This window comes from Panthera pardus, unplaced genomic scaffold (assembly GCF_024362965.1).
Source record: "Panthera pardus isolate Hobbes unplaced genomic scaffold, ASM2436296v1 HiC_scaffold_3, whole genome shotgun sequence".
NCBI classification, from domain to species: domain Eukaryota; kingdom Metazoa; phylum Chordata; class Mammalia; order Carnivora; family Felidae; genus Panthera; species Panthera pardus.
The window spans coordinates 10,342,687-10,359,877 of record NW_026526876.1 but is presented as its reverse complement, the minus strand read 5'-3'; the positions used below and the strand labels follow the sequence as shown (position 1 = coordinate 10,359,877).

General features: G+C 51.7%; 1 protein-coding gene and 1 long non-coding RNA gene across 2 annotated transcripts; one reads left to right on the top strand and one right to left on the bottom strand.

The window, feature by feature from the left end:
• Positions 1-454: 454 nt before the first annotated feature.
• On the bottom strand, positions 455-15,237 carry FXR2 (FMR1 autosomal homolog 2). Its single transcript, XM_053893109.1, has 17 exons — positions 14,999-15,237; positions 9,127-9,179; positions 8,690-8,783; positions 8,210-8,281; positions 7,936-8,084; positions 7,608-7,701; positions 7,007-7,123; positions 4,123-4,293; positions 3,847-3,925; positions 3,418-3,527; positions 3,106-3,192; positions 2,573-2,795; positions 2,207-2,404; positions 1,914-2,114; positions 1,722-1,817; positions 1,470-1,570; positions 455-1,153 (listed from the first exon to the last, which is right to left on the bottom strand). The coding sequence occupies exons 1-17, from the start codon at positions 15,077-15,079 to the stop codon at positions 1,058-1,060; spliced, it is 2,022 nt and encodes a 673-aa protein (XP_053749084.1). The 5' UTR covers positions 15,080-15,237; the 3' UTR covers positions 455-1,057.
• On the top strand, positions 4,291-5,542 carry LOC128774276 (uncharacterized). The gene is made up of 2 exons (XR_008418828.1): positions 4,291-5,138; positions 5,407-5,542. It is a non-coding gene; the product is annotated as an uncharacterized LOC128774276 (long non-coding RNA).
• Positions 15,238-17,191: the final 1,954 nt, after the last annotated feature.

Here is a 17,191-nt window from a genome sequence, read left to right as displayed (position 1 = left end):
GAGAACCAGCAGGAGCGAGAGCTGGCCACCTAAGTCGCAGAGGCTGTCGTGAGGGAACCCTGCTCCCCATCCCGCCCCAGGCCCAGCCCAAGCCCCAGGCCTCAGGTAATCGGATTAAACAGCCGGCCTTGGCTCTCAGCAGAAACGGGCTGGAGCCCGAGCGCGGAGCAGCCCTACCTAGCCTGCGGTGACTCAGGGTGAAGGAGTGGCCCAGCTCTCCTACCAGCAACCCTGGGGGAGGGGAGAAGCCAGAAGCCACAGGCCACGGTCCTCCGGACTTGAAAGCGACCAGGGCCTGGAGAACCTAGGCATGTCAGGAATTCCCAGAAGTAGACAATCTTTGGAACCCTAGAGAAGCCAGGTGTGGAGAAAACGGAAATGAGGGCCGGGGCAAGTCAAGCCTAGAGAAACCGATGTGCCAAACTTGGCACAAAGAAGGCGCGAGAACCACAGAGCCATTTGGATTTTTTTATTCTCTTTTTAAATACTGTACAGTGAAAAATAAATACGCCTTCTCATCCACCAGACAAGGTTGGTCCCCCCTCCCCTGGGGGACCTTGTCACCCCCCTTCATACACACCCCTGGTTCTACTCCAAAACCTTCCCCATGCCTCCCACCCACTTATACCCTTACTATCCCCGTCTTCCACAGTGATGAGGCCCCAGAAATGGGGGGTACAGGATGGGAGGAGGGATAGCAGGGGAGCCCCCCTGAACTGTCAAATCTGGGTGGATCAAGGAGCACCCCGCACCAGCAGGCGGAGAATGGGGGTGTTCAGAGAGATCGGGGCATTGGAGGATAAAGGCACATCCAGTCTGATGGGGAAGGAGAGAGGCTCCCCTCACCCTGGGGGTAAGGGTGGACAAGAGGGAGGGGGGTATGACCCTGTTACACACCCCTCCACGAGCTCCTGGAGGTTGAGGGGGGACCCAAGCTGCTGTGCCACCCCCCTCCCCCCTAGATAAGAGCAGCTCCAGCGCAGGTCAGTCGGGCCTGTGAGGCCATGGTGTTGGGCAGCAAGCGAGATGGAGAAGGGAGGGATGCGGGCTGGAGGTTTTATGAAACCCCATTCACCAAACTACCCAACTCCAGGGGGGCGGAGAGCTCCCCGTTCTCTGAGGGGCCCTTAGGAAGCTTGCTGACAGAGTCGCCCTGGGGAGGAAGTGGGAAAGGAGGGAGGATGGTCAGTAGAAATTCAGGTAAGACATCCCTCACCATCCTAGTGCTGTGGCATCTGGCGCCCCAACGGCTTGTCCCCTGACCGGAGGCTCTAGTAACTCTCACAAAGAGTCCAGAAGCACCCTAACAAACCTCCCTCTGTCCTGCTCAAACTTTCCACTATTCTAGACGGCGGTCTAGACTGCAGACATCGCTTCCTCTGCGATTTAGCAAGAGGTTCCTTTGCGAATGCCTTGTGCCCGCCCGGCGGAGAAAAGGAGGTGGACTGAAGGACATCTCGCCCGCCTACCTTCTGTCCTGAAAGAGAGTCCTCGGAGGGTTTAGTGCGTTCCAGGGGCGGCCGCTGGCGGCTCTGAGACTCTGCTCGGGAGATGTAGTCAGCCACAGTCACTGGGAAAGGCAGAGGACCAAGAGTTTCAGAAGGAACCAGGTGTCTAGCTCCCGGACACCCACCAGACCCCAACCCCCCGTTTTCATACGGTGGGAGGCAGCCCGTTCTCTCAGCTCCGAGGAAGGACGCCGGCACCCAGTGTGAGCTGACCTGGCTGCCGGTCTCCACTGATGGAGCCATCGGTCCTGTTCCCACGGTTACGGCGACGGCGGCTCCGGTTCCGACGCTGGGGTCTTGACTCGTCTTCTGCGGGACAGAGAAAAACCAAGCCGTGCACCTCATCTCCCACACCTCCGTTCCTGCCCAGCTCGAACTCTTTGAGACCCCAGGCGGAGCCCTTACCCAGGCCATTCTCCGTCATGCTGGGCCCGTCCGATTCCAGGCCTCCGTCCATGACAGTCCTGTCGTCGTCTGTGCGGCGGCGGCGGGAGCGGCGGCGCCTGGCGCTTGCTGGGGGGGGTTCCCCGGGCTCTGAATCAACCGGGGGCTCTGGTTCAGACGTGTCCAGTAGGCTGTAGGGGTTACTGTCTGGATCTTTCAGCACTGGTTACAGGAAGAGGAGGACCTGGTCATCACGTGTCCATCATTTTCCCTTTCGGCCTACGCTCTCGAACCCAGCTGTCTGATACTGGTACCTGAGCTAATAGACGAAGCGTTGTATCTTGTGGTGGGCCGGGGGGCAGGTGGGGGCCCCCTACCCCGGCCCCCAATCGGCCGCCTCCGGCTTTCTTCCCCCCGGGTTGGGGGGTCCCGGTCACCAGGCCCAGCTCTGTTGGGCTCCTCCCTCTTCTCGGACTCCGTCTCAGAAGCTGTGGATGGGTCTGAGCTGGGGCCTGAAGGACACAGCGGGCTTCAGTCAGGGTCACTCACCCCACCCCTCCCACTCACAAGTCCCCCAGCCAAGCGCATCTTCAATGTGTCCATCGCCCTTCCCTGGAGATTCCGCCCAGACCCCTGCTTCTCCAAGGCCCACCGCTGTTCACCTCCGGCAGCCGTCTTACCGTAGGCGGGACCGCCCGTCCTCCGGCCGCGGCCCCGGCCCCCATAGCTGCCCCCGTAGGTTCGGGTGGTGTGGAGGGAAGAGGAGGAGCTCTCATCCGTGGCATAGCCAGCCTTGTCACTGCCACCGCTGCCGCGCCCGCTCCCGGGAGGGCGGAAGCCCAGCCCGATCTGGCGAAGCTGTTCGTCAATCTGCAGCCTCTCCAAGCGAAGCTGCTCCACCTCCTGGTTGGGTGGGAGATGGAGAAAGATACCGAAGGGGGAACAGACGTGAGCTCGACGACCAATCCTCACTCAGGCTTCTCCGCCCCGACCGTCCCCATACGCCTAAACTCTCGGGAATGCGAGACGGAAGACACTGGCTAAGCAAGGAAGATTCTGCGGTCCAACCCTACAGCCCCAGATCTCCATTCAGTGCTTTCTGTTCTACTCAAGATACAAACTGGGCGTCACAACTGCTAACTTTAGCCACCAGTAGCCTTCGTCTCCTTCCTACACCCAGATCTCTCCCGTCCCAGGCTTCCGGCTCGGGTACCTGCAGGTAGGAGAGATGATATTCCAGCAGAGCCTGGGCATTACTGATATTCTCCCGGGTGCCAACAAATATGAAGGGAACCATGCCCTGCGCGGCAGAGAGGACGGGAGGGTTAGGAGGGTCGATGCGAGTAGTAAGTCCACCCTGGCCCCTCCGGAAGCTCAGCCAGGGGGACCGCTCTGGGCTCTGCATCTCCTGGAGGACACGAGTCCCCATCCTCCACCCCTAGAGATCCCGGCCCACGGAGAGGGGGCTCTGCGAACAACCCCACCTACTCCTGGAAACCAATCTCCAGATGCAGACGCCCCGTACCTCCTCCCTGGGGTTCTTCTTGTCATTGTCACCTTCTACGCGAACCCTCACCACACCAGATTTATCCACAATCTCCTGGATCACTTTCCCGTTCTTCCCAATCACTTTGCCTGAATGGGTAAAGGAGGAATTAGGCCTTTTTTTTTAACAGAAAAGAAAAAAAGTAAAAACAGATCAACAGTTTTCCAGCTTCTATATATGGATTCGGTTTAAGTCTTCTCCTGCTTCTAAGTCTCTGGTGAGTTTTCACAGGACAAGTTTACGATCCCTGGAAATCCGTTCTTCCATTTCCGTCAGTCCTACAAGACTGCTGGCCCTGTCCTTGTGAAGCTGGGAGTCCGCAGGGAGGCGCCAGGCCTAGAACCCCTTCAGGGAATCTCACACCGAGCCCCGCCTGTATCCTTTTATCTGCACACACCCTCCACTCACCAACAAGGTTCCTGGGCACTTGCACGGAGTCCTCAGAAAACTCCAGGTAGCTTCGGGCCTGGCGGCACGCCTCAGGAGTCTACAGACAGCAGCGGGGAGCAGTTACTCACACAGGGGCCCTGGATCTCAATCGTCTTCCTGCCACCCTCTGCCTTTGGGAAAGCGTGCTGCCACCAAGTCAGAGAAGGAGGTGGACAGGACTCGGGCTTCCTTGCCACCGCACCCTTTCTTCTCTCTACCCCCAAGCCACCTAAGCGACAGCTGGCTTTTGCTGACCTCCCCATAGATGCGGAAAGTGCAGGTCTCTTCACCCAACTCAATGGCGGTCACCCCAGGTACTTTTCGGGCCTGCTGGATGTTGGCACCGTGAGTCCCAATCGCCAGTCCCATCAGGTCCTCTCGCACCGTGAACTCCTCCTGGAAGGCTGCCGCCAGCTGCTTACTTGTCTGAAAGGAAAAGGCGCTGCCGGATCCCTGGTGGCGGAACCCCACACACCCGTCCCAGGCACCTGACGCTCGGCATGACTTCGATGAGAGAAAGACGTGTGGAAACAAGTCAGAACTACCCCAGATCCACTGACCCCAGGACCTGCACAGAGAATTCGGGAATCTTTCATTCCACTCCTACCTTGCGGACGCCAATGGCCTGGCGGGGAGAGGAGGTAAATGAGGGCAGAGTTTGGCTGGCAGCCGCCAAAGTTCTGGATTTGGCTCTAACGTGATCTGGCTATGTGATCCTAAACAAAACACGCTCTCTGCGTCTCTATTCTGTCACCTGCTAAATGATTACACCTGACTTACCCCATTCCCAGACTAGCAAGAGGATTAAGTAAAGTCAGTGAGAAAGGACCTTTCACAAGGTAAACGCAAGGCTAAGGAACTACTGTTACCTTAACCAAACTATTATCAACCCCCAAAATAAAACCCGACAAGTGGAGTAGAAAGCAGGGGTTGAAAAAGCGGGAAAGGAGCCGTGGACCACCACACCACCTCATTTCGCAACCTGCTCTTAGAGAGACACCTGGGTACCAGGGCAGGAAGACAGGGAAGGTTCTAGAGGAGGGAGTCCTAGGTTGGAAGCCCCAAACAAGAAAGATTTCTGAAAAGGGACACTCCTGATTGCAGTCCACTACTTCCTACTTCCACGACAGATGAGGTTGTGCCACGGCAACGACTTACACTGAGGCAAAAAGAGAAAGCTGAATAAAAGGGACCACACTGGGCATTCAAAATAAAAGAATTAGGGAGGGAAGAAGAGGATTTACAATGATTTACAAATGTCCTCTAGAGAAGTTCGCCAAGGGTTTTATTTCTTTTTTTTTTTTTTTTTTTTTTTTATTTTTGGGACAGAGAGAGACAGAGCATGAACGGGGGAGGGTCAGAGAGAGAGGGAGACACAGAATCGGAAACAGGCTCCAGGCTCCGAGCCATCAGCCCAGAGCCTGACGCGGGGCTCGAACTCACGGACCGCGAGATCGTTGCGGGGCTCGAACTCACGGACCGCGAGATCGTGACCTGGCTGAAGTCGGACGCTTAACCTTAACCAACTGCGCCACCCAGGCGCCCCAAGGGTTTTATTTCTTAGACGGCCTGATGAGTACATGGCCACTTGTATTTTTTCCTTTGCAATGTTTCAAAACAATTAGAAAAAAAAAAAAAAAGGCCAAAAAATAAGAGCAATTCTCTCAAAAACAAAGACATGCTCCTATTCTTTTTTTTAAATGTTTATTTTTGAGAGAGAAGAGCACACATGCACACATGAGGGACAGGCAGAGAGAGGGAGGGAGACAGAGGATTCGAAGCAGGCTCCGTGCTGAGCAAAGAACCCGATGTGGGGCTCAAACCCACTAACCTCGGGGTCATGACCTGAGCCAAAGTCGGACGCTTAACCGAGTCACCCAAGCACCCCTATTTTTTTAATTTAACTTTTAATGTTTTTATTTATTTTTGAGAGAGAGCAAGACAGAGTGTGAGCAGGGGAGGGACAGATAGAGAGGGAGACACAGAATCCAAAGCAGGCTCCAGGCTCCGAGCTGTCAGCAGACAGCTCCATGCAGGGCCCAAATCCACAAGCTATGAGATCATGACCCGAGCCCAGGTCGGACGCTTAACCAACTGAGTCACCCAGGTGCCCCCTATTTTTTTTTTTTTTTTTTTTCTGAGTAAGCTCCACGCCCAACGTGGGGCTTGAACTCACAATCCTGAGATCGAGTCGGATACTCTGACTGAGCTAGCCAGGCGCCCTGACGTGTTCCTATTCTTAAGACCTTGCACATATGGCTAACTTAGTATCTGGCACACTTTGCCACACTGATCAATACACCCAGGTCCTAGGAGAGTTGAACAGTCTACTTTCGGTCACCAGAGAATCTGCTCGCTGGGACCTGGAGCAGACAGAATTTGTATCATCTGGGGGAAAAGGTGAATTTTTAACTGCCAGGGCTCTGAGTAGCATCCCTGCAAAAGTGAAAGATTAGCATGATCCGGAATTTGTTCAAGCTCAGAGAAAAGCCTCCCCAAGAGCTCAGTTCTCTTGATAAATGGAAACACACACCCACCCTGCTTGTTTAGGACAGTATACTACCTAAGGAAAGAGAATCTGACCATAAGATATCAGAGCTGGAAAAGACCTTGTAGGAATATTCTAGTCTAACTACCTCATTATCACAGATGGAGACAAAGCCCACAGAAATCAAATGATCTGCCAAAGGTCAACATTTGACAAAACAAGACTTGGGATTCCAAGTCCAGCGGTCCTTCCAGCGTACAAATGGTTCTCACATATATCCTGCAAAGCATTTTGATTCCCAGAAGGGATATGGGGGAGGCTGGTGGAAGTCGAAGCCACACCCCCTCTTCTGCTTTTAGACAGAGCTGCTCTGATTGATCTGTTTTATGCATTGCGTTTTCAAGTAAAATTTCACTTGATCAAAAGGTCCCACAGTTAAGAAAAAAGTTTGAGAACGACTGTACTATTATAACACGATGGAGCTCTGCCATCTGGAGGAGTCTGGGATAACACAGTAGACGCAGGTTTAATGGCCCAGAAAGACCTTAGTCTTTCTATTCTGTAAACACAAGAGCATGAGTGAAGGATGGAGGTGGGACAGGGGGAGGACAACAATAGCATTCAGCAGGAAAAAGTGGAGCCAGAACTCACCTCTAGGTGTTTGGTAGCTTCTTCGTTGCGGGACATGAGTAGCAGTTTGGTGCGCAGGCTTCGAAAATGCATATCACCCAACAGGGACGCCCGCTTCACGGGAGCCTCTGTGGTTGACTGGAAGAAACCAATGGAAAAGTCATTTAAAAAAAGACTGAATACACACGGGGGGAGAGCCAAGAGCTGGGATATCTGGATGCCTGAATATCTAGAAAAGGACAGGTGGTATGAAATGAAGCTAAGGAAGAGAAAAATCATTGTCCGTCTCACAAGGGCCTACCATCTGAGGACCTAGGGGAAGTGATTTTAGGTAGCAAGCAGAGCTGAGAACCGTACAGTCTATTTGAGTCCAAATATGCAACGGAGGGTCCAGCCCAGATGGCAATACAATAGACAGGTTAAAAAAATAAATGATGGTTCTACACGAGGGAAACTAGGGAAACGTGGGCTACCTGGGCCCTCGGGGGTCAGGAACAATAAAGTCTCCTTTGACAAGTAAATATAAGCACCTCTGAGCTCCTTCCTTTCTGCAAAGGAGTTAAAAAGGTAGAAGGAAAAATTGCTAAAAGGGCTTACGTGAAACTCAGGTGGAGTAACTCACCAGAATGAAGAGCTCACTATTTGTGATGTTGAGAAAGATGCAGTTCGCTCCCAGCGCTTTCTTGAACTCTTTATGGACGTTTTCATTTGAGCAGCTGCAGAGGAAGAGAAGAGCGCTCAGAGGCACAGAGCAGAGTGCAGTCAGAGGCTCAGGGAAGAGGGGGGGATGACAAAAACAAGAAAAGAGGAAGGACTGAGGTAGAGAACAGGGACGAAGAGAGGAACTGGGAGCAGAAGGGGCTCTGGAGAAGACAGGACGGAGAGCGCTGGGAGAAATCAGGGCGGAGGAGGAATGTCAAGGGGGCCCCCTCGCGACACCAATAACTCACGCCTCTCTCAGATCCTCAGGCACGGCCATGGTCACTTTGAAGAAGCTGCCTTTGGTTGCAAGAGGATTGGGATTGACTGGCCGGAGCCGCTCCAGGGTGACAATCTCATTGTAAGTGGCATCACAGGCAGCATATTCGATGACATAGAACTGGCAGAAAGGGAGAAAGAATGGAGAAGTTGGGGATGACCTGAGCACCTGTCTCCCACGTGGTCACCTTCTGTGACCACGGTCTTTGCCTCAACAGCTCTCCAAGGGCCTCCGAGTCAACTCACATCTCCCTTCATCATCCGCACCCTGGCCAGCCACCAGCCGCAAGGTTCCTGTTCGTTGGCTCGAGAATAAACCTGAAGAAAAGTTGAAAATAAAAGACTTACTGAGGACCATCCCCAAACATCACGAGTTGAAGAAGCATTCAGACACCTGACTGGCGCGCTACGCCAAGACAAAGGAAACTAGAGGAAGGAGCAAACTAAAAATCAGACTGTGATTTTATGTGCCGTTACCATAGATGGAGGAAAAGTGACTCCTCGAAACTGGGAAGCCCCTGAGAGTCTGGTTGGACACACAGTGACAGGGAACCGGTGCAGTTCACTTTTTCACAGGCCACCGGGCTGGGTGTAGCGGCTCAGCATGGAGAGGGAAGGAGAGTGAACCAAGCAGTGAGGAGCCTAGGGTACGAGTATCAGGGCAAGGAAGATGGCAGAATCCTGGGAAAAGTGACATCTAGAAAGGGTGGGCCCCGTGGCCCTTACCTCAACCTCATCCCCTTCTGTGATCTCTTTATTATAGTCAGCTGGAGGCGGTAGCCGGACGTCCCCAAAGGGAATCTGTCTCTCACTCTGCCAGCTGCAAGGGAAACCGTGACATGAAAGCCATTCGGGCCAATGTGGTTGCCCGTTTCTTCAGGAGGGGGTTATGGCCTCTTCTGGGCAATTGCCACCTTCTCTGGTGATCGGAGGCTAAATGCCAGGTCCTCCTCCATACTGGTGTCTTCTGTCGCTTGCTAGCACCTAAATACTAGGTCAAATGTCCCCCACCCTCACCTGGGATCCACAGAAGTTGACCGCCCCTCCCCCAAAGCCCTGGCTCTCTCCCACCTATTACAGGCCTCATAGGACTCAGCCACCCCTTCTTCTCCACTCTCCTTCTAGGACCCAGTATGCTGCATTCTCTATTCCCAAGGTCTTACTTGTTTTCAAAGAAGATGGTGACAGAGTCTTCATGGACATCCTTCACAAAGCCCTAGAATGGATTTTAGGACAAATTAGAGAAAAGAAAAGAAAAGAAAAGAAAAGAAAAGAAAAGAAAAGAAAAGAAAAGAAAAGAAAAGAAAAGAAGGAAGGAAAGAAGGAAGGAAGGAAGGAAAGAAAGAAAGAAAAGAAAGAAAAGAAAAGAAAAGAAAAGAAAAGAAAAGAAAAGAAAAGAAAAGAAAGAGAAAGAAAATGACAATTTACCACCACTGTGGCCATCAAGGGAACAGAGATATTTAGAGGCCGTTACCTAGAGTATTAGATGGGGACAGAAGCAATCTAAAGATAGGGCCGGAAAAACCTGTACTGGGGAAAAAGTACGAAATGTTGAGATAGAGACAAAGGACATGGTACTGGCATGGAAAGAAAAGTGGCAAAATCCACAGATAAGATGAGACAGAAGTTAAATAGAAGGGGGACAAACCACCTCCATCAGAACAGCTTGGAAACCGACGGTCTAGCATGGCTCCCACAGGGGCCTCCCTATCTGTCTGTCTCCTGTTGTGCTGAGCAACTTGCCAGAGTTCAATTAAAATACCAACAACACTCAGCAGGGCTAAGAATATCCCATGAGACAGTGTGAGGCTGTCCTGGAACACCTAGAGGACATCAGGATCCGCCAAGAGAGAGGAGGGTCTAGCGCCCCGATGCAGCAAGAGACCTGAGCAAACTTGGTGCCTTCACGGCTGGGTCCTAAGTGGATAATCGGGACACTGGTGTTCAAAACGATGAACACAATTTACAGAAGGAAAAATCGTGACTTCAGTGATCTGAGATTCTGGAATCCTAGACTGTGATACACTGCCATGAATATGAAAAGGATAAAATTTGTAGAAAACCCCAATCTTGAGATCATGACATGGGAGAGGAACAGGGATGACGGACTAGCCGGTCCACTTCCTACTGCCTGTGTCCTCACTGAAGAGGCCAAGGCTGTGTGTTCCCCCATTTTTCTACCTTCTCTCTCGATTTTTCACATACTCAAAATTAGGGACTAACTCTGAAAGTCTAACTTATCAATCTGTTCTTTTAGAATTGAGCTTTTAGTTTCCTAAGAAACCTTTGCCTAATCTAAGGCGACAAGGTTTTCTTATATTTCTTCCTCTGAAGTTTCATAGTTTTTATTTTACATTTAGGTTTGTGATCCACTTTGAGTTGAATTCTGCATATGGTGCAAGATATGATCAAAAGCCATTTTTTATCCATGAATAGCCAGTTATTTGAACACCATTTGTTGAAAAGACTACCCTTTCGCTACTGAATTGCCTTTTCACTTTAGTTCAAAAATCAGGAAGTGCAAATTAATTTATTAATGACAGAAAGCAGATCCATGATTGACAGGGAACTTTTGGGAGTGAAGGAAATATCTTGATTGTGGTCACGGTCTGACATAGATCTATACAGATATTTAGAAAGATATACGTATGTCAAAACTTTAACAAACTGTATTTTGAATACAGGTACTTCACTGTTTATACCTCAATAAAGCTGTTTCTAAAAATTAGGGGTTTCAGGGGCACCTGGGTGGCTCAGTCGGTTAGGCGTCCAACTTCGGTTCAGGTCATGATCTCACAGGCCGTAAGTTCGAGCCCCGAGCCCCGCGTCGGGCTCTGTGCTGACAGCTCAGAGCCTGGAGCCTGCTTTGGATTCTGTGTCTCCCTCTCTCTCTGCTCCTCCCCCACTCATGCTGTCTCTCTGTCTCTCAAAAATAAAATAAAACATTAACAAAAAATTTTTTTAAATAAAAATTTAAAAATTAGGGGTTTCAAAAGGCTAATGCACAAGAACTATTCCCAAGCTTTGCGGCTAGGCACAAAAGCTGAGCTCAGGAGAGAAAATACCAAAAATGCAGACTCGTCTCCCTCGCACCTGCAAGAACCGGTCAAGCACATTTTACTGTACTGCTGTTTCCTTACGGTGGGAAAAGCGAAATCCAGATTTCACTCTCGATACCGGCTGACCGCCCTTCCCTTCTTTCGGCATAGATCTTACGGCACCTTCCTACTGTCCAGGGAACTTAGTACTCCCGGGGCTGCCCGGCCTCTTCCTCACCCGTACTTTACTCTTCTCTGTCATTCCCCTCCCCAGACAGGTTTTCTCCACTCTTCATTCAGCTCCATCAATACCCACTCCTACTATTCTCCACGCCAAGTCTTCTGACACAGTTTTGCTCCTCAGTTATTTGCCCAAGTCCTTCTTGCCTTTTGGGTCCTCCTCCCATAAACACTCACACTGCATCTCTGGCTTCCCTCTTCTTTTCTCCCTTTATGAGGGTCTGTCTGGATTTCTAGAGACATTTCAACCAGCCTCTTCTGCTGACTTTATCCAATTCTTTGTCCCAAAACGTCTATCTCCAACCTTGGAAAATAGTGTGAGGGCGAGAGCTATTCTCAAAACATTTAGGGATGAGATACAAGGCAGTGGAAGAGACAGAAGAAGAGAACCACTTGTCTTCTCCCTTGGGAAGAGGTTCCCACTCCTAGATATACTCACCCACAAAAGATATGCCTACAGCCCTAATCCACTTCTCCCCCAATATGTCAGGGTTGGCCCTCGGGCAGAAGTAGCAATCCCTGTGTTTTCAGCTACCATCATCCCCAAGGCAGAAACGTAGAGCTCAGAAATGGAGTTTCTCTACACACTACTCAGCAGTTCAACCAAATGCCACACACTCTTATACTTCCAGGGTCTTTTTCCTTCAAATATTCTCCCAAACAAGCTTGCTCCTCGACTTCATCTTCCAACCCAGTCTCTGCTCCTTACTCTCACCTGCATCACCAGTCTGTTTTCCTCCAAAGATACCAGTGGAAGAAGGTGAGCTCCCAGTTCTGCTCAGTCCATGCTCATTAAGAAGATAAGCAGGTGAGGGCAGGAGCAGGTGAGTCAATCTCTACAAGGCCAACTAGATGCAAAGATGACTCAATTCGGCGGCCATGGCATATGGTGGCTTTGGCTTATAGGGCCTAGGACCAGACAGAAGAGTGACCCAGGTTTCTAGATGCTTGTTTCCTCAGATTACAAAGTATGCAATTAGCCCTCACCTCCATCCTAGTCCTGGGCTCTGAGAGGAGGGACTTCTGGGAGAAAAGCAGGCAGGGCCTGGGTAAAAAGCACAGGTTGAGGCTGAGAATGCTAAATTTCCTGAGAAAGGAATGGAAATTTGGGTACCCAGGCAAGGCCTGGGAACTTGATAACTGCGCCCTGAAAGGTGAACAGACGTTTCATCTGAGAGTACAGCTCAGAGAATAAAATACACTTAAGAGCCGGCGGAAAGAGAAGAGTTGGCGGGATAGCTACAGGAGAAGCGAGGTCCCAGACCCGACCTCTGTCCTGACTTGGGAGGATCGACAGCAGGACCCAATTCTAAGACAGGAGAAAGGGGCCTTCCCAAATTCATAATTCTAGAAACATGGTAAACACTCTTTGACCCACACCAAAGTTTGCTGAGTCATGAATATTAAATCAGTAGCAAGGTCAGAATGGCTAAGTATCTATATGGCACTGAAAAGTTGAAGAAAGATTAGTCTGAATTTACGGATTTGTTTGTTTTTAACTGTGCCATGGGGCACAAAATGCTAACGTGGCCTGAACAGAAAACCCACATCACCTGGCTTTCAGCTCAACTGCAAACTCTACTCTCTGATTTCAAAATATCCTCTCCCTGATTCTCCCAAGCCCATCACTGCCAGGGCCCACAGCAGAAAAAAGGAAAAACTCAGACAGAGATTTCAGTCTGACGCTTACACGTGGAGAGGGAAACGTCTCCCTTCCCATTCGTCTCACACAGTTACTCTGAACTAGGTACCAATCTTTCCCAGCGATGCTTAGCTCCTATGCTTCCTAGAACAAAAGCAAACATCGTCTCTCAATCTCAAACACTAAGCATCACTTTTCTTGGAACCCAGAGTTTAGGAGTGGGACAGACCAGGATGAAGGACAAAACAGTGGGGAACACGGGGCTAAAATCTTAGCAGGAAGGGCCTTTCAACAAAGGTAACGCAAGTTTGAAGAAAAAGGAGACAAGAGACAAATGTACTCGATCGGAATCAGAAAGGAATTAGAGACTTTTGCCAAAGAAAACAGAAATGCTATGGAGGCAGGCTAGAAGAAAAAGTCTCATGTTAGAAAAGTATGCAGAAAAAGATGACAGAAGAGATCTTCTGGGAGTTTCCTTCAGACTTGGAATAAGGTGGTTCCTGGGGGAATACACTGGAACACAGAAGTGGTGGATAAAACGCCAAAGACTGAACTTGATGGGATAAGTTAAGACAGATAAGAGTAGCCAGAGGCACTGACTATAAAGAAATCTGGGGAGGGAGGCCAGGCAGAAATGCACAGGCATTTAGGGTGGGTAACAAAGGCTGCACTGAACTGATCACCTGAAGCTGGGGCAGAAACCTTCCACCACAAGGGCAAATTCGAGACCCTTTCCACCTACACGCCTTCACAGGAGAAGAGCTGGAGAAAGTCATTTCCAAGGGCATGAAGGTGGAGCCATCTACTAAGGGAGAGAAGGCCCGAAAAGAAGTGAAAGAAAGGGGGCCCTTCTCCAGACCTGTGATGTTACAAGAAGCTATCTCTGCTGTTGCTCCTCAGGGCAAAATGAAAGAAGGCGGGGAAATCAGAAAAGTCTCTGCGGCGATTCCAGGCACAAAAGTCCAAAGGAGGCTCAAAATAACAACAGTCACACAAAGAAAAATTCCTGGGCGGCAAGAGGAGTCTCCCTCTGGCTTCATCTAAATGAGGGGAAGAAGAAAAAAAGAAAAAAAAAAAAAAAGTCCTAGAAAATGGATTCGGAATAAAGAAGGTGGTAGTAAAAGGAGTTGTAAGGAACCCAACAAGGACCCTTTACAACCCCCTTCTCCAAAAGAAGGCGGATCAGATTCCCAAATTGAGAGAGTCGGCCAAGAAGTCTTCTAGAAGTGGAAACCCTTAAGATCCTTAAGGAAAATCCCCACACGTTCCCCCCTTCAGAGGTTACAGATGGTGAACACGAAGCCTGCACCCGCCGAGATGCGAAGAACCTACAAGAACGATCTGAAGACCTCGGAGGTCAAAATGAGATGACAAAAAGAACCCCATCCCCGTAGAACCGTAGAGCAGCTAGCCTTGGGATAAAGGGGTGGGGTGAGACACTCGTGAAAAGATGCCACCTTACGGCTAGGAGGGAACTTGACCGGCACAACCCAGAGTTGCCGAGGTCACAGATAGCAAATGTCACAAATGGATTCCGACCGTTTCTCCTTGGGTTGGGAGCAGAAACGTAACACGAAAGTGGGGTGAGTCTTCCAGGGCCAGGAGGCAGAGGCCTCTGTTGAGGAAGATAAAAGGATCTAATATGGGACGGCCTTCCCAAGGGGGTAATAGGGAAGAAGAAAGAGAATTCTCCATGTGCTTGGACCGTGCGGAAGAGGGGGGTGGGGGGTGGGATGTGATGCAGGTCTAAGGCAGGTCTCCTACTAGGAAACAAGAAAAGTCAATGAGAAGCGGGGAAAATGGGGTCTCGGTTGCGGGGGAGGTGGGGGGGTGGGGGGGGGAGCGGACGCTGATCCAAGCACAATAATGAACACCGATGTTCATTCTCTCCGAGACCGGGGTCAAGAGCAGGTGTAATTAATAGAGAGACCAAAAACAGGAGGAAGGGGGTGAACTTCCAGAGGTCTCCCCGGGAGGGCTGCGGGTGGGAGCGTGGGTCTAAGGTTCGAAGGGCCAGGACTTCGGTCCAGAGGCGCGATCCCGCCCCACTCTCCCCCTCCCTGGCTGGGGGGAGGGCGCCGAAGACCGGTGTCCCCGGCCGGCGCGCCGCCTCACCTTGTAGAAGGCCCCGTTGGAGCCGCGCACCTCGACGGGCAGTCCCGGCTCCACGTCCCCCCCGGAGGCCAGGCCGCCCATGGCGCCGCCGCCGCCTCCGACTGCCCCGGCGGCGGCTGCAGCGGCGGTCTGAGTCCGGGCCGGGCCGGGCCCCCGGCGTCTCCCCGGGGGAGGAGCCGGAGGGGGAGCCGCGGGGGGCGGGAGCCGGGCCGGCCCCACGGCGGCCCTGCCACAGCCAACGAGCAGGGGGCCGGGGCCGGGCCGCTCCCCGTCCGCCGCCGCCGCCTTGGTCTCCGCCACCGTGAGGGAAACGGCCGCCGCCGCCGCTGCCTTCGTCACCTCAGCTTCCGCCTGCCGCCGCCCCCGCTGCTGCCTCAGTCCCGGGACCCGCTGCTGCCGCTGCCGCTCCACGGCCTCCACCTCCCCCTGCCGCCGCCGCCTACTGCGCAGGCGCACCGGGCACCCGCCCGCCGCGCGCGGGGCCCCGAGGGCCACGGCGCAGGCGTCAAGGCTGGCGACCCAGCTCGCGCTCGCCAGCGCACCAGGGCTTCCACACTCCCTTTTGCTCTCTCACGCCCTCTCCTGGTCGCCCCCTTGCGCCTGCGCAGAGCCAGACGGCTCTCTTTCTTCGCCACCCCCCCCCCCCGCCCCACTCCACCGCCCACATCTCTTCCTTTCCCCGCCCCACAACACTGATAACTAACCAATCGTGCGGAGGGAGGGGCCGAGCCCACTCAGTCGGATTGGGTTTCTGCTGCTCCCGGGCAGGCCACACCCACTTCGCCGCTGTGAGCTTCCCGGGGCTGGGGCAAGTGAGGGATGGGCATGCGCCTGAATGACTGCTTGGTCACTTTCCCCACCTTTGTCTTTCTCGGTGCGCACGCTCCAAAGGAAAAAATAAAAAGAGGAGTCAAAGGAAAGAAAAAAAAAAAGGCCTGGTGCGCGTGCGCTGTGCTTAATCGTCCACAAGCACGTATCGACTCCCGGGAGCATGTGTGACTCTGTGCTGTAGATTGAAGAGTCGCGTTCTTGCCCGGAGAAGATTCCGATCATGCATATAATGAAAGGTTAATTTCAAGGCAGTACCAAAAAGCAAAGGCAACTTACATTGGCACAAGATTTGGTATCCAAATGCTGAGGATGTTAAAAATAGGAAAGAATGTTACGGAGTAAGGGTAGTAGAGGGAAAACTCCGGATTCTTCAACTGAGATAGGGAATTTAGTTGCAGAAATAAATAAAGTAGCACAGAAATTAGGATCACGTGTTGTGCATTTGATCAGTTAGCAAGTGTTTATATCGACCTCACTGTGTTCCAACAGCCTTAATAAGTGCCAGGGATACAAAGACAAGATGTAGTAGTCCCCCCCCCCCCCAAGGATTTTATAATACATTGGGGAAGGGACTGACAAGTTTAAACAAATTAACAAATAAGTGCATCGGGTTCCACTGACGTTTTGATAGAGATAAGGACTAGGTAGAGAGGGAATCCCAATGAGACAATGAAAAGTTGTTCTTCAGAGTAACCTTCAGGAAAGTCTTCAGGAAAGACCGAGGAGGGGAAGTGAATGGAGAGGTGGGGGCTGAGTAAGCGTTTGCTAGAGGAAAAGTGCAGTAAAAGGATTCTTGAGATATCAGGAATTACAGTGATGGAGAGAAGCAGAAAGCATGTCCTTTGGGGAACCACAACCAGTTCAAGTAGCATTTGGCTTGAGGAGCTACGGGAAGGTAGGCTGTGAGGGACTTGTAAATCAGATGAAGGAGAATGGCTTTTCCCTTATCAATACTGAAGAGCCACTGAAAGATGTTAAGCAGTGTGATCGGATAAGATTTTCATTCTACAACTATGGAGGATAAAGAGTAAGGGTGGTCCCAAGGCGCGGGACCCCGTGAAGAGCTATTGATTGCAGGAAAGAGAGAGGCTGAGGACCTAACTTGGATGAGGGCTGCCAGCAACAGAGGGACAAGCTGGTCTGAGCCTGTTCCGTTTGCAGCGGGACCAACGAGAATTGGTGATGAGGGTGGAGTGGGGTGGGGTCAGGAGTCCATGAAGAAGTACTCAGGGTTACTGAGTGAATGGTGATGCCAAACATGGAAGAAAGAACTCAGGAGGCAAAGTTTTGGAAGACAGGTTGATGAGTTTGAGGGTCCACCATTCAGGGGGACATCTCTTGTCTTCAACAAACGTTTCATTC